Source organism: Phalacrocorax aristotelis, chromosome 3, assembly GCF_949628215.1.
Source record: "Phalacrocorax aristotelis chromosome 3, bGulAri2.1, whole genome shotgun sequence".
NCBI lineage: Eukaryota > Metazoa > Chordata > Aves > Suliformes > Phalacrocoracidae > Phalacrocorax > Phalacrocorax aristotelis.
In genome coordinates this window covers 22246501-22261204 of record NC_134278.1, presented here as the reverse complement: position 1 = coordinate 22261204, position 14704 = coordinate 22246501, and the positions used below count along the sequence as shown (strand labels likewise).

Sequence of the window (14704 nt, the reverse complement as noted above, 5' to 3'; positions counted from 1 at the left end):
CATAAAAAAAGATTCAAATCTAAAATGTTGTAGAGACTTGGAGCAGCCTTGTGGTCTGGGCATTTTGCAGGACTGGAACACACAGATCTGTCCGTCCTCACAAATCCATAGGAAGTGTCCAAATCACCTTTCTTTCTTGCTCTACCAAACTCTTACTGTAAAGAGGTTCCAAGTGTGGATAAATGATAGTAGTCTCTGGAAGGTAGCTTGTTTATCAAATTCCGGATTCAGTGAACAGAAAGCAAACCGAGAACAACTTAATACCAAACACTTTATTACTTACGCTTGTTATTTACAGTATTTACATATTGCACGTTCGCTGGAATGTTTTATACATTTATTATATAAAGTAAATTAATGGCAGCTTGTGTTTGTGTAGAAAATCCATGCTCCACTGTCCCAAAAAAATATGTCTACTTGGAATTACGTTCCTGTTTGTCATGCGATTTGTACTCCTAGGGTACAATGTGACCCCAATGCAAGTCTGTTTTAACCAAACTTTTAAAAAATTGCATAAGCATGAAGGATATCAAGTGACCACAACTACTGTGGAGCAGATCTTTAGTAGTTCTAGATATACAAACATTCCTTAAAATTGTAGAATTAAGCAACAGAACATCAATTTTCTTGGTGAAATATTTGTGTTTATATAACTTTTGGCAGCATTACACATCATTAATAAAGTGTGTTTTTAAGTATGGAGCATCAGGTACTACTGGCAGTTATGCTACTGTAAAGAATGTCAATCTGCAAACTTGACGACATACAAAATGCATGTTAAAAGAATTATGGGAAGTAGTCTGTCAATCTGCAAAAATAAATCTCTTGTTCACAATGGAATATGTTATAAAGGTAATAAGTTCTGTTTCCCTGTTGGTTTCCAAGGCACTTCTCTTGGTTCTTGGTGTTTCTTTTCGTGGTAATAATGTCTGGTGGATGAAAAGAAAGAAGAAATTTGTGTTTCATCATGTTTTATCCTCACATACACGTCTTTAAGAATGTATTTATTACACATATACAGTAGTAAATACAACTGGAGAATTCAGTAATAACTTTGGAAAAACCCAGTAGTGCATTTCGGACTTAGCTCAGCTCAGTTCGTATCAGCCGGACTGCTAAATTACTGTTTTGTTTGTTAACCAAGGCTGAAAGTTTTGGAAATTGTCACATTTTGTGGTGGTTCATTTTAGTAGACAGATTTGGAAAATACAATTCTACCTATTCAAAATGTCCTCATAGGTATGTTTAGCCTGTTCCCATGAGTGCAGCTGTGAAGTCAAAACGTGCATAAACCTCAAGGACAGTATTAACAGATTGCAAACATCGGACTTAATGTCTTGGCGTCAGGAAGCAGTTGATACGATGTCCAGTAATATAAATCTGTCAAGGTAAGGTTTGAAGGATCTAGGAAGGATTTGATATTTCATTGGGCCCATTAGTGAAGAAACTTGGACTCATATAAACAAGAGACAAGTAGAAGTAACTTTCTGAGATTTGGTCATATAAATATAGTCCCTGGGACCTGCAAACACTGAGGCAACACAAACTGAGTAGGAGCTGCAGTGGTTCCATTTGCTGCCTGTTCTATTAACTCTTCCCAGAATAGTTTCTTGGAATGAAATCAAAACCGCTTCTGTGACACTGGTATCAAGATCACTGACAGGAAAGTGCAGGTTTCCACATTGCTTATGTACGTATCTAGAAATCCATCCTCTCTCCGGTAGCTTCTGGGTTCTTTTTTTTGCATTTTCTAGACAGGTGACCATTGAATGCTGCAAATCTTTCTACCCAGTTACATGAGTCTCTAAGACAACCTCTTCATGCCCTTATTTTGAAGTGAAAATGCACCATGTCTTCTTAGTCAACGGGAACTGCACATGTGAAAGACACTGCTCTGACATGCGAGCAGATTCGGCTGAAGCTTCTGTGTCTCACGGGCACCAAAAGTCTACATCGGAGGTAAAAAACAGTGGGTTCTCTGATACTAGAGTTCTGCTGATGTCATTTTTCAGTACAAAATTTCATACTGTCTGTCTGAACATACGTATCTGTCTCTCCCACGATCAGGGTGAACTCTGATGTTCTGAGTTTCTACATTTTCTACTGTTTAAGTATAATTTGTAATAGAATCATTTGAATGCAAAGTCAGTCAGACTTGACATAATCCATTGGAAATCGAGCTATTGGTGCATACAGAAATACTTGTTAGTGGTATTTAAACATTTAGTTTTGCTATCTTTTAAAAGCTATTAGGAAATGTAATAATGTTACAGAAAAGCTTAATGTAATTTAGTTTTTTTTCTGGTTTTGCAGATAGGACATACTTTTTTTTTTTAAATGTCCTTCCTTAGAGGGGAAACTGACGTAAATTTTCTTTTTCTTGCTAATTTTCTGTATGTATGCCCCTGCTATAACCTATTTAAGCTGTGATGTTTAAAAGTGATGTTTAACAACAACACGCTTTTGGTCTGATCAGTGTGTGGTACAACTGGCAAGTTAAACACTGAGAATTTAATAAATAGTTTTTTCATTACTCATAGGAATATGCAGCTCACTGAGGGTGAAAAAGTGGAAGTGGATAGGATGCTCATTTGTCATCTATACCTGCTTTTGTGTGGGTTCATGATCAAAAGCTGTGGGTCTTAGATTTGCAGTGCTCAGCTAAATTGCAGTTTTCTAAATCCCTGGCAGTTATGGAAACCCTTGAAAAGGCCTCAGATTTTTAGCATTGATTGATCTGTTGTTGTACTATTTTTTTTTTAAATTTCCCATAGTCTGTGTTACATGCATCAGTCTAGGAAAATTAGACTGGAATTTAGCTGAAGGATGACAGGTAGTATCCTTAGTGGAGATCTTGCGTGCTATGTGACTGCAGTCTCTCTTGACAACATAGGTAGCCACGCGACTCCCTTCTCCTCTTTAATTTGATGGTTTTCCTTTGCTAATGCAAAGAAGAAAAAAAACACCCAAAACACAAACCCAGCCAGCTGTATTCGCTGAAACCAGCCAAACCATACAATTGTTCTGATTTTTAAAAGCACAAATGAAAGATACTGTAAAGGCATATCATAGCCTTCCGAATTCAGTTCTAAGCATTAACCTGTGCGTGATGGTAGAGATAAACTCTGTAAGGAAAAGCTAATCTATGTAAGAGAGGAATTTAGTGGTTTAAATATCAATACAAACTTTAAAATACTGTGCCAGTAGGCTTTTGTAGCAGAACGTCTGTGTGCTCACATCAAAAATTCCTTCCGCAAGCGTGAACACCCAGGTGTAAGTCTGCTTAATGTGAGCATCAGATCAGAGATTCATGCACTGAAGATGATAAAGCACTTAATGTTACTCTGGTGCTAGCCACAGAGATCCCCCAGTAAGGAAAACTCAGAACTGCCTCTTGATAAAGTTGGACTATGCCCCACTAGCAACCATGTAGGCTGGCTGGCTACCTCATTCAAAGCAATAGTTCTGATAAAAATCTTAAATTAGTTACCTTGGGAACTACTTCCTGTCACCAAGCAGAGGTGATTGAACACGTCGTGGGAAGTTGTATATGATGGATCAACCTATACTTTCTAGAAAAAAAGGGTCTTCCTTCACTGAATAACATACAAACCCCACATCTTAATTCCACCTTCATTTCTTTTATAACATGAAAGTGACATTTCTGGAGTGCGCTTGATGTTACTCAGTAAGAAACTGTGTGAGAAAGAAAGTAATTAAGGGCTGTTGTTTCCATTGTTAGAAAATACTTTAAATAAAAGTTAAAGCCCAAATATTATGATGGTTTAAGAATAGTTAGGAAAAAATGGATATATAATCTAGTGTACATGAATGGGATATTTACTGTCGTATTTCAGTTTTCTCTTTATGTATTTAAAGTTTCCAAGTTTGTTTTGTATTTTCAGGGTTTTTTTAACATATAACAGGGTGCTCTGGCTTCACTCATGCATTCTCAACAAGTAAAAGGGCTGTTACTGGGCCCTGCACTGCTTATATCGGTGGGACAGGCAAAGTGCGAACATACACTCTAAAAAAAGACAGTAGATCGCAGTTACATATATGTAGGATAAAGAAGAAAAAGTGAAGGCTCTGTAAGTTGTATCACACACCCGCCCCCGCCTAAGGTACCTACTGTGATAGTAATAGATGCCTAATTCCTGTTTTCACACCTTATTTTCTTGTTTGATCTTAGCACCGAGTTTCAATGTCTTGTGTGCTCTAAAGCTATAATAGTCCAAAACGCATTTTAAGTACACATGAAAACAAAATCTTTTTTTTTTCTTTTTCTTCCCCCCAAATTGACCTCTAAACATGGACAGATGTCCATGGATCTGAAAAATGCACCAAAACTACTAGTTTACTAGTTTTCCGAAGTATCAAAAAGCAGTAATTCATCTACAGCCCAGCCTACTCAGAAGCCTCCGATGAAATGAAAATCAGCTACTGAGCAAAACAGGAAATCTGATCTGTTGGTGGGAAAAAAAATAGTAGGTGTGGATAATTAATCTGCTATTTTACTAGTTTATAGGAGTTTAAAAAGATTTTTTAATTGTATTTGTCATTACATAATAGAAATTGTGAATTTAGACTTTTGTGGAGTAGTATCATGTAAGAAAACTTTGTTATCTAATATTCGGGAGTTAGTCTGAGCTTTAGAACTGATACTAATTAGTAGCCTTATGGCACAAACCAGAGTGTTTATCTATTGTCAGACTATAAATAAGTACACCAGAGTGCCATCTTAAGTAACAAATGGCTTTGAATTCTTGTCTTGCTCTGTGTAAGTGGTACTATGTTCAGGACTTTGCAACTTCTAGAAATTACCTTGGGCTAGTGACAGCTATGCATTTTGTGGCAAAAAAGGATGGTTTGATAAGCAGAAAAATACAAGAACCCATTTTTTTACAGTTCAGTCCATGAAATGATGAAAACAAATAAAGCCTGCATCATACTTCTCTGTGAGAGTGGATGTTCTACCCACATAAATCGAACTGGAGCAGTGGAAAAGCTTTGAGGAGGCAGGATGCTTAATTTTATAGAGACATCTGTGGATCTCAAGGCATATGTGGCAGAACACGGACTTCCCTTCTACTCACAGAGGCTGCTTAAGAGTACTGATATTAATGATTTATGTCTGTGTGGAGAATAACAGAAGTGGAGACTTGTTACTCACGTTGAAACATGCCTGCTAGTTGAGCAAGGGAATTGTTTGGCAAAATGAGATGGTCTTTTTTTAATAGACTCCCAGTGAGAGATGTTAACTATTTTAGTTACTGTTCCTTCGTATTATGAGTTTGTGTTTACGTGATAGGATGTAAAGATACAGGCAAAACTTTCTAAGGAAAGGGAGGAAGAATTCCCTACTCTGATGTATCTGCCTATTAGTATTGGTAATAGCATTATTCACCTATCTTTTGCAGGTGAATATCATATAACAGCTAATTTGTTCCTTGCTTTCTGGATTTTACAACTGAAAAGTTGAATCCCTGGCATTTCTCCTAGTAAGATCAAAGGACTTACTAATTTGCTAACTTTTTTTTGTTCTAATACTACATGCAATTGTTTCCATGATTCCATCCCTGAACACACAATGTATGAATAAGAGATTCCTCTCCATGGCTGCATGTTTCAAATTAAGGCATGTAACAGTTATTGGACATTAGAAATATTCTGCCTTGAAGCTGGGCTAGTTCAGGTTCATTTTAGGAAGTCAGGCAGAAAATACTTAAAGAAATGTTGAGGATTTAGTGTAAAGTCAGGATGTTAGACTTGCAACTGGAAAAATCTTTTCCAATATCTAGTTGAAATCCTATCTTGTTGCAAAGTTAAACAAATTATGTCTTATTTATCCACACTAGATAGAGAGAATGGCTTGTAGCCACTTTTTTTGAAATTTAATAGCTCCGTCATGTTTTCCTGCAGTAGTCTTTTCTTCAGATTAAATAATCTCAATTTCTTTTAGCTGTTCTTGTAAATTGAGTGTTCTAGCTTTTTGGTCATCCATGTTGCTCTTCTTTGGACTCTTGCAAGAAGCACCCATATGTCTTTGTGGTATTCTTAATTAAATACAGCATTACAGCAACAGTGATTATTTGAAGCGTTTTATAACTAATTATTCTATTTATAAATTCCAGTATGTTGTTTGTCTTTTTTCAAGTGTGACATGGTTGACATGCTTAATTTGTGATCCACTACAACCCCTATGTTTTCTGCAGAACTATCTGTCTAGCTATTCACGACTTTCCATGTATTTCTGCAGTTGATTACTCTGGCGTGACTTCAGAATTCTGCCCTTTCCTTTAAATTTTATCCCATTTTTAACTATTTAGCTCGTTTTCAAGATTAGTTTCGATTTTAAGATTGTACTTTATCACAGTTGCTTCTCCTACACTACTGTCATCCATATACTGTCTTTTATCACCCAATTTGTAAATGAAAATATTGAACAACACCATACTCATAATGAAGCTGTGTGACTCTGTTCAATATATTTTTCCAGTTTGACAGTGAAGCACTAATAACTAATTTTTTCCAGCCATTTTTACGTTTATCTTGATCACCCTTCCCTAGCTTGCTTGTGAGAATGCCATGCAAAACAGTGTCAATGCTTTAAAAAAGTAAACCAGGATGGTTAACATTTACTGCTTTTTCTCACGGTCTCTCTCTACAAGACATTTATTTTGTTACAGAGTTAAAATATTTTGGTTTGACAGCACCTGTTACTGACAAATCCATACGGGTTATTATTTATCCCTTTGCCAGATGTCACATTTTTGTCTCAGGTAAAGGTTAAGAACAGTATGTAAATTAGTCCTTTTGTATTTTTATGTGTCAGTTTTCTAGAAATACAGATCATTTGGAAGTACTTGGTTGGTTTTTGTTTCAGTGCATGGTGAAATTCCCAAAGTATTTGTAGGACTTAGAGGTACATCTAGACAAAAAGGGAGGGAATAAACTCATAGACATAAGAGGTGAACACAATGAAAACCCCAAGAAATCCGAGTAGCTTAAATTTAGCTTATCAGTGCTACTAATAATACATTTTACTTGAATTACTATAAAAGCACCTGCAACCTATCTGCATTTATAAAGCTTTCATGTGTATAGCTATGTATATATTAACTCATACTAAAATGTACACCATAGATCTACAGCTGCACACATAAAAGGGCTGCCGCTGCCAATACAGGCAATTGTGTACTGAGTCAACTCTTGAAAAATAAGCTACAGCTGTTGTGTTTTGTTCTGTAACAAATCCACTATCTGCTAACTGCATGCGGCTATGAATAATTCACAGCTGATGCACATGGACTTTTATATCATGACTTCCAGTAGGGGGTACCCTTTATTTATTGCCAATATTTGCCAGATTAAGCCAGTTTCTTCAAGTACTCTGAAAGGGAAATACCTCAGCCAAAGGACAACTGTTCTTACACTCCCATGAATTTTCATGTATGAAACACAAAATTCACTGTAGAATGTCATCACTGCTATGAAGAAGCTTACCTTCATCCTTCCATGCACATGGGGCTTACTGCCAACCGAGTAAGAAGCCTGGCACATCTCTTATAGTCTGTCATGAAAAAAGAGCATAAATAGATTACTAAACCGATTTTGCCTTTAAATATCAAAATTGATAACGGTGTGCAAATTATTGCCGTAATAAAGTTCCATGAACACCTTAGTGTGCAACAGTATAGAAATCAGCTCCTTAGACTTAGAAATGAAGTATGTAAAAGTTGCGAAACTGAAAGCCATGTCTAATGGCACATGTAACTATGCAGCTGACTTCTGCATACCTCCTATCTATAAAAAAAAGCATGCATGTGCTTGGAGGCTCTCCAAGTGTATGCATGTATGAAAATGTATACACCTGTGTCTGTGCTTAAATGTGGGATCTAAACACGTGGCTGTAGTATTTCCATATGACAGGAATAAGTAGTGCTCATCCATCTTTGAAATCCAGCCCTCAGTGAGCAAGACTATCAACTTTAATATTAAGTAATGCAACTCCCCAGCATATTTTCTTCCTGGAAGAACTGTGGAATTAGAAAAATAACATCTCCTAGTCATAGGAATGTTAAGTCCAGCCTGAGTAGGTGACCGCATCATACAAATTCATACATAACTGTATCGAGTTTCGTCTTAAAACTAGTAAAATTGGTTTTTCCACAGTAGTCCTATTGTTAGTAGTTCTTATTTTAGGTTCCTTCTGCTTTTTGATGCATTCATAATAAGGGGCAGAACCAATGCAAAACTAAAAAATTAATCCAGAGACTTTTTTTTCTTTAACACAGCAAACTAAAAGCAAATTTTGTGAAAGTTGGTTATGGACAGACAGCAGAGTAAATTACTTTTTAGGTGCCAAAGTTACTATGCTGTACAAAGTACTAAAAGGTATGCCAACGAAAAGATTTTTTACTGACTGCCGCTGTGCTGCAACATCATAGAAGCTTTTAATTTCTTTATTGTTTGGCCTCTACGTAGAATTACCAGTATTACCTGAAATCAGGATATTATAATGAAGTAACATCATACTGCGCATGAAGAATTAGAGCAGGCTGTTTACCTCATTTGTGTAGAAGAAAGTTACTTTAAGGAGATGCTGGTCAGTCCAGCCCCCTGACTGATGCTGATTTTCATTAGGCATTATTTCATTAATGAGTAACTACAACTAATGTTTCCTATAGATGCAATGTTAACACTCCCTAACAAACAGCATATTTGTGCTATAATTGCCATTTGTGAAAATTATCCAGACATTATATTGGCAGGTATGTCACCTGTCAGGAGGAGAAGGCTAATTCAGGCTTTAAGACCAACTAGTTTGTAGTTTCACAGCTTGGAGTACTCATAGTGCTGATGTTTGTATTGTATGCCTTATGAAGAAGGCAGTATGACCGTTTGCTTGTTCAAAACAGACTAGATATGAACAACTTCCATCTCCACCCGTGCAAACGGAATGTGATACAGTTATCCATTATCTATAAATCCTTATCTTTCCAAGGTATTCTTTATCTGAAGCCTTACAAATAGGGAAAAAGTCTGCAATTCTTACCAAATATGCCTTTAAAATATATTGGGCTGAAATATTTATTAATATGTGAAACTTGGAATCTGTAACTCTTGTTTCTATTCCCAGCTCTGCTACTGACCCAACTGGTTGACCTCAGACAAGTAAAATAAAGTGTGCTTCCATTCTGAAAAGGCTGTACTAAAATAGCATCTGCTTACTCAACAGGTCCACCTCGGTTTGAATCTGGAGTCACATCTACTGACTGATAAATACCAATGTTTGTTTTGTTTTTGTTTTTTAAATTCTCTGTGCTGCCAACACTGATATCATAAACTGAATTTGCTTATTTGTGTCCATCAGCACTTTTTTTTTTTTCAACTAAGCCAAAAGTTATACTTTTGTAATTCACTGAAGACAAGCTGTGCAAAGATTCACTGTCAATATCACTGGTAGATGGGTAGCTGAACAGTCAAAATATAAAATGTCTGTCAAATCTTTCTACGTAAATATTCAATGAAAAGGAAATAGCCCCACCTGGATTTCTGGTCCTATCTTGAATTTGACACTATAGAGTCCTGTGTTCCTATGAAAAGCAAACACCTTTGGTTTGGAAGCAAAGAGGCATATGTATCAGTACCTGAGGAAGCAGCGTTTATAGCCATTTTTCGCAGTGTATGTGCAGTGAAAAAGTTGCGTTTCCATTTTCCTCACTGTAATGCTGATGCTATTCTAGCAATGTTGTAAAGCGTACTTAGTACATTTTAGAGCACTCCAAATTCTTCACTGCAAGGAATGTATTCTAACTTGTATTGTATCACTACCGGGACCTCACAGAGCTATTCAATTTTAGACTTTTCTGTTGTTTTATGAAAGTCTCCGGCTTTGGCACTTACATGCTGGGATGGTGCAGTCCCTTGTATTGTGATAAAGCCGATGAAAGTGTTTACTACATTTTGGGCTGAAGTAAAGCGGACCTGCAATATGAAGAAAAGTAAGTTATGAATCAGCACAGCTCATAGGAAGAGTGCAGCTTATGGTATGTATGTGAAATGATGGATACCACTGCAAAACTAAAACATACCTGTTAAATGCTTTAAGAATTTGTCTTTCATCCTCAGATCTCTGGGAACTATTTCTGTTGGACAGAAAAAAAATAGTAGTCACTCTGCTGCACTGGAGCTATGCTTGCCAAGCATAGTATGGGGAAAGGTGATGTTTGTCCAGCAAACATCACCACTACGTCTTGACAGATGCGCAGAGGCCAAAAGTCCTTTGCATACAGTAGGCCAAATTGGAAGCATTTCTTTTACATAAGAAGCCACTGTAAAATGCACTGTGAAACACACTGTGATGATGAAACAGGTAATGCCTGTTAGGTGTGCAGTCATTAACGACGATCACAGTTAACTAAGCGTCAGATTTTAGCTCTCTATGAATTACATTATCATGTTTACCTAGATTTAAATTCTTCCAGAAATTTTAGTTCATGGTTTCTCAGAAATGGCATGTCCCACTAGTGGTAAAGACCCAAAGATATATTCAAGTTTGGTTCAGTGTCTTCTAATTCTCTTATGCAAATATATCCACTCTTTTGTCACAGGTATGTTTGTACAAGCATTGTTCTGCTGTAATCATGAGACTGGACCGATCTACTTACAGGAATCTTTTTCCCCCGCCCCCAGCAGTAAATAAAATTCACAGGAAATGATCCCAAGCAAATTGCTCTCTTCTGGCTCCCTATGTTTGTGGTTTACCGCCTTGTGTTTTGTGTTCAGCAGATGGCAAAATGAAACTGGTTTACTGAAATCCATTTTAGCCCTAACCCTTGCTTGTGCCTTCCTGATTTACAGCTATCTTTGATTGCTTTCCGTTTCAAACTCTATGCTGATAGCTTAGTGCTGATTGTGTATGATACACTACATGGTGCTTTATTTATTTGACCATAAATGCCTGAGCAGCCTTCTTCATTCCCCTGGCACCTCTTATCAGATATAAAGCAGAGAGCATTTCCATCCAGATCTGATTCACTTGTGAGGTTAGACACTTCTCGAAAGTCATTCTTCATTTAGTTCTAACTTTAGTCAGTGTAAGTAAAATTGACCTTATCATATTTGACCTAATTATGTCACGAAGAGCATTAAAAACACACATGCTTCACTCAGAAATTTCCCGTGGGATAGGCTCACTGGGAAAGTGATGCCAAAACTGAAATGAAAGACTCTAAGCGGTAGTTCCTTTTCAGAGTTGCTGGGAATAACTCCATTATAGTAACAGAATGAAAAATCCTGCTTAGGACTCAATGACACCACTACCAACTAATCTGCTCTGAAGTAGGTTTATTATATACACAGGTAACTGTTTGGCACAAATCACATGTTCTGTACCAATATGCTGATGCAAGGCGGCCAAAAACTATGCCTGTGTTCTACGTTAAGATGCAGAGCTGTGCTCATCAGGGCTCCCTGCTTAGTCTGGCCTCTTCAACTTTTCAACATTTATAAAACAAAACGTTCTCACTATGGTGATCTTAAGTGGAACAAAATTGTCTTCCTTTCTATATTCATTAATCATCCAGATGAAGAAGTAACATTTTCATTACAACCACCAACAAATGCAAATCATGAGGATATTTGAATATGAATGAGAATTAAGAAAAGGTGCAATGAAGCTTTATGAGATCAATAATGGCAAAATAAATAGCACACTAGCAAAATGAAAGCCAGTTTGGAAAAAGGTGAGTAGACATCTGCTGGAAAATATTCGGAAAGTCGCTTTCAGGAGGAGGGGTAAGATGAGCAGCAGTAACACTGTAGGGAGTGACAGGGAACAGTAAATTAGACATGGCAGGAGAAGCCACATCGACTTTCAACTGGATGCACAGAAGTACATCACGACGCCATCCATCACTATGTGGCGTGGTACAACTGCTTCCGGACCGCACTGTACAACCCTGAATGGCTTACAGACAAACCTGAGCTTTCACTGGAGCTTAATAAAAAGCCATTCAAATGAAGAGGATGACTGCAGGCATGTCCCAAAGTAGTCAGAGCTTGCACAGGGACAGAGGAGTACTCTGTGTCAGTTCCCAGGTATTTCAAAGGTGCTACCTCTGGAGTACAGAAGGGACTAACAAGCACAGTGAAAAGCTTAATGAAGCTGAGCTGCAGGAAAGGCCTCTAAGTGTGAGATCTGTAAGGACATACTAGAGTCCTGCAGGGGAACTCTTGCTACGGTTGTTTCCAAGAAACACTTAAACCAAGCACATTTTGGAAAGTGGTAAATTCCAGGAGAAAGAGCATTTTCATCCCTCATTTCTTTGATCTCGGTCTTTCCTCTTATTAACAGGTTTTGTTCAAGCCAACACACAGGAAGTTGGACTTCCAGTTGAGTACATTATCCAGAGAGCAAGAGACTCTGAGATGTGGAGCTTTTCTATTCCAGATTTGCCGTCTGTGTCAATTTCTGATACCAAAGGGAATCTACACGCATTTCGAGTGGTGAATTCTGGATACAAAATTAGTAACCTGATGTGATGTCTCATTCACCAAGGCACCCTACAGAAAAAAAAAACATCTCCTAAGTCAGGGACTGTGACTTACCAACTCTCTGCTCGTCCTGGTATCCTCCGTAGTCGGCCACTTCCCTTCGATCTAAGTTATAGTCATGCTTGGAGAAGTACTGCACCCCACTATCCTTCTCCAGGTGGTACCTCTTCAGTTCCTGAATGATCTCCATGATCAGATTTATGAGACTTTGCCTGTCCTTCAGGTCTGCAGAGTCAGTTTTCTCTTTGCAATATCCTGCTGAGAGCATTAAGAGCACCAGCCCCAGCAGCCCAGGGGACCTCAGTCTGCTCATTGCAGTCTGACCCGAAGGGTGTACGAACAGATGAAAGGGAAGGGTCCGCCGCCGTGGGAGGCCTCTTGTTTCACTGGAAGAGAAAAACTAGGGTGGGTCGGAGGTGGGGAGACTCATGGGGGTGAAATCGGACACACACCGCCGGCGGAAAGCCCGGAGACCGCTCCGCAGGTCCCACACCGCGGGAGCGGAGCCCAGCCCGCCCCGGCAGCCCCGCGCCGGGCTGCGGGGGCCCGGCAGGGCCGGGGGCGCCCCGCAGCCCCCCGGGGCCGGCAGCGCCCCGCTCGCCGCCGCGCCCACCCCGCCCCGGCGAGCCGCCCCGCGGGGACAGCGGCCCCAGCGCCCCGGGCAGCGCCCGCGGCGGCCCCGCGGCGAGGGCGGGCGGCTCAGCTGCGGAGCGGGGCGGGGCGAGGAGTGCCGCGGCGGGGCGCCCCCGGTCCGCCCTGGCGGAGCAGGTCCGCGGTGGCCACGGGCCGGCGGCGCGGACCGCCCGTGGAGCGGTGCGGTTGCGGTGCGGTGCGGGGGGCGCCAACTTTCGCCCAAGTTTTTTTTTTTTTTTTTTTTGCTTGGGAGTCGCGGCGGCTGCGCACCCAGCGAGCCCGCGGAGCGAGGGAGCTCACCCGGCCTCGCCGCGGGGCTCCGCGCAGGGGCTGCGAGCGGGAGCGGCGGGATGGGCGGTGCGCGGCTCCGGGGGCAGCCGTCCGGGGGCAGGGCACGGCCACGCCGGCCCTCCCGTTCTCTGGCCTTCTGCCCTACCAGCCCGGGGAAGGGGCGCGGGACACGGCCACAGGCACGGGGAGCGGCAGCCAGCCGCGGCGGGGGACGCCGACCCTCCCCGGAGCCGCTCGCCCCTGGACGGCTATCTGCCCCCTGCGCGGGGTGCCGCGGGCGGCCGGCCCACGCACACGGCCGCGCAGCGCTGCGCTGCCTGCGGCGCCTCTCCCGCGCCAACCTGGGGCTGTCACCGGCGTGTCCCCGCCGCACGCAGCGCTCCGGCCCGGCGGGGCGGGAGGGGTGGGGGCGTGGGGAGGGAGACGGGGAGGAAAGAGGGTGGCTGGCCCTTCCCGGCCGCGTTACCTGTCTCTCCGTCCCAGAAGCCGAGGCGTCTTCCCCCGGGAGCCGCTCCCCGGCTCTCCCCCGGCGGCAGCAGCCCGCGAGCGGCGGGGAGTCCAAGTTTCTTGCGGCTGGCCCGCCCGCCCCCCTCCCGTCCCTGTGCTCCCGCCGTATCCAAACTACTCCATCGCCGCCAGCCCCGGCGCAGCCGCTTATATAGGCTATAGGATGGACATGAGACGGCAGATAGTATCGACTTGGAAGTGGGTGGAAAACAATAAAAGTCCACTTGGCAACCTCGGGAGCGTCGCTGCTTGCACAAGCCCCCCCTTCCCGCCCTCCCTTCCCCCCCCGCCCCGGTCCCCCCCGTCCCTCCCCCTCGCTCGGCTCTCCCGGGCAGGGCTCAGTCACTCCTTCGCCTCTCTCCGACGTAAGGAGACGGTCCCAAGCGTGTGTGTGTGTGTGTGTGTGTGTGTGTGGAGCGGGAGGGGGCGGCGGCGGGAAGATGGGGACGGACGGGGAAAGGGGGGGGGGGGCCGCCTCGCCCTAGCCTTTAATTAGAAAAGCGCAGAGGAGCCTCTGAAATATTCATGGCCTTGGCGCGGCTCCCCGTCAGGCGGGTCCCCGGCCCCGCGCTCCTCGCCGTTCCCCGCGGGGGGCCGCCCGGCGGGGGCGGGCGGGGAAGCCGCCTGTTTACCGGGAACTCCGGGCCCGGCGGCGACGGGGAAGGGGAGGTGTTGGGGCGGGGGGGAGCTACCGGGGAAGAGGAAGGCTATT

At 42.2% G+C, this 14704-nt stretch overlaps 1 protein-coding gene across 1 annotated transcript; it reads right to left on the bottom strand.

Annotated features, from left to right (window-relative positions):
• Positions 1–258: 258 nt before the first annotated feature.
• ALKAL2 (ALK and LTK ligand 2) lies at positions 259–14285 on the bottom strand. The gene is made up of 6 exons (XM_075086904.1): positions 13952–14285; positions 12616–12947; positions 10098–10151; positions 9910–9990; positions 7507–7573; positions 259–929 (listed from the first exon to the last, which is right to left on the bottom strand). Exons 2-5 carry the CDS (start codon positions 12872–12874, stop codon positions 7509–7511), a joined length of 459 nt encoding a protein of 152 aa, XP_074943005.1. The 5' UTR covers positions 12875–12947; positions 13952–14285; the 3' UTR covers positions 259–929; positions 7507–7508.
• Between the last annotated feature and the right edge of the window lie 419 nt (positions 14286–14704).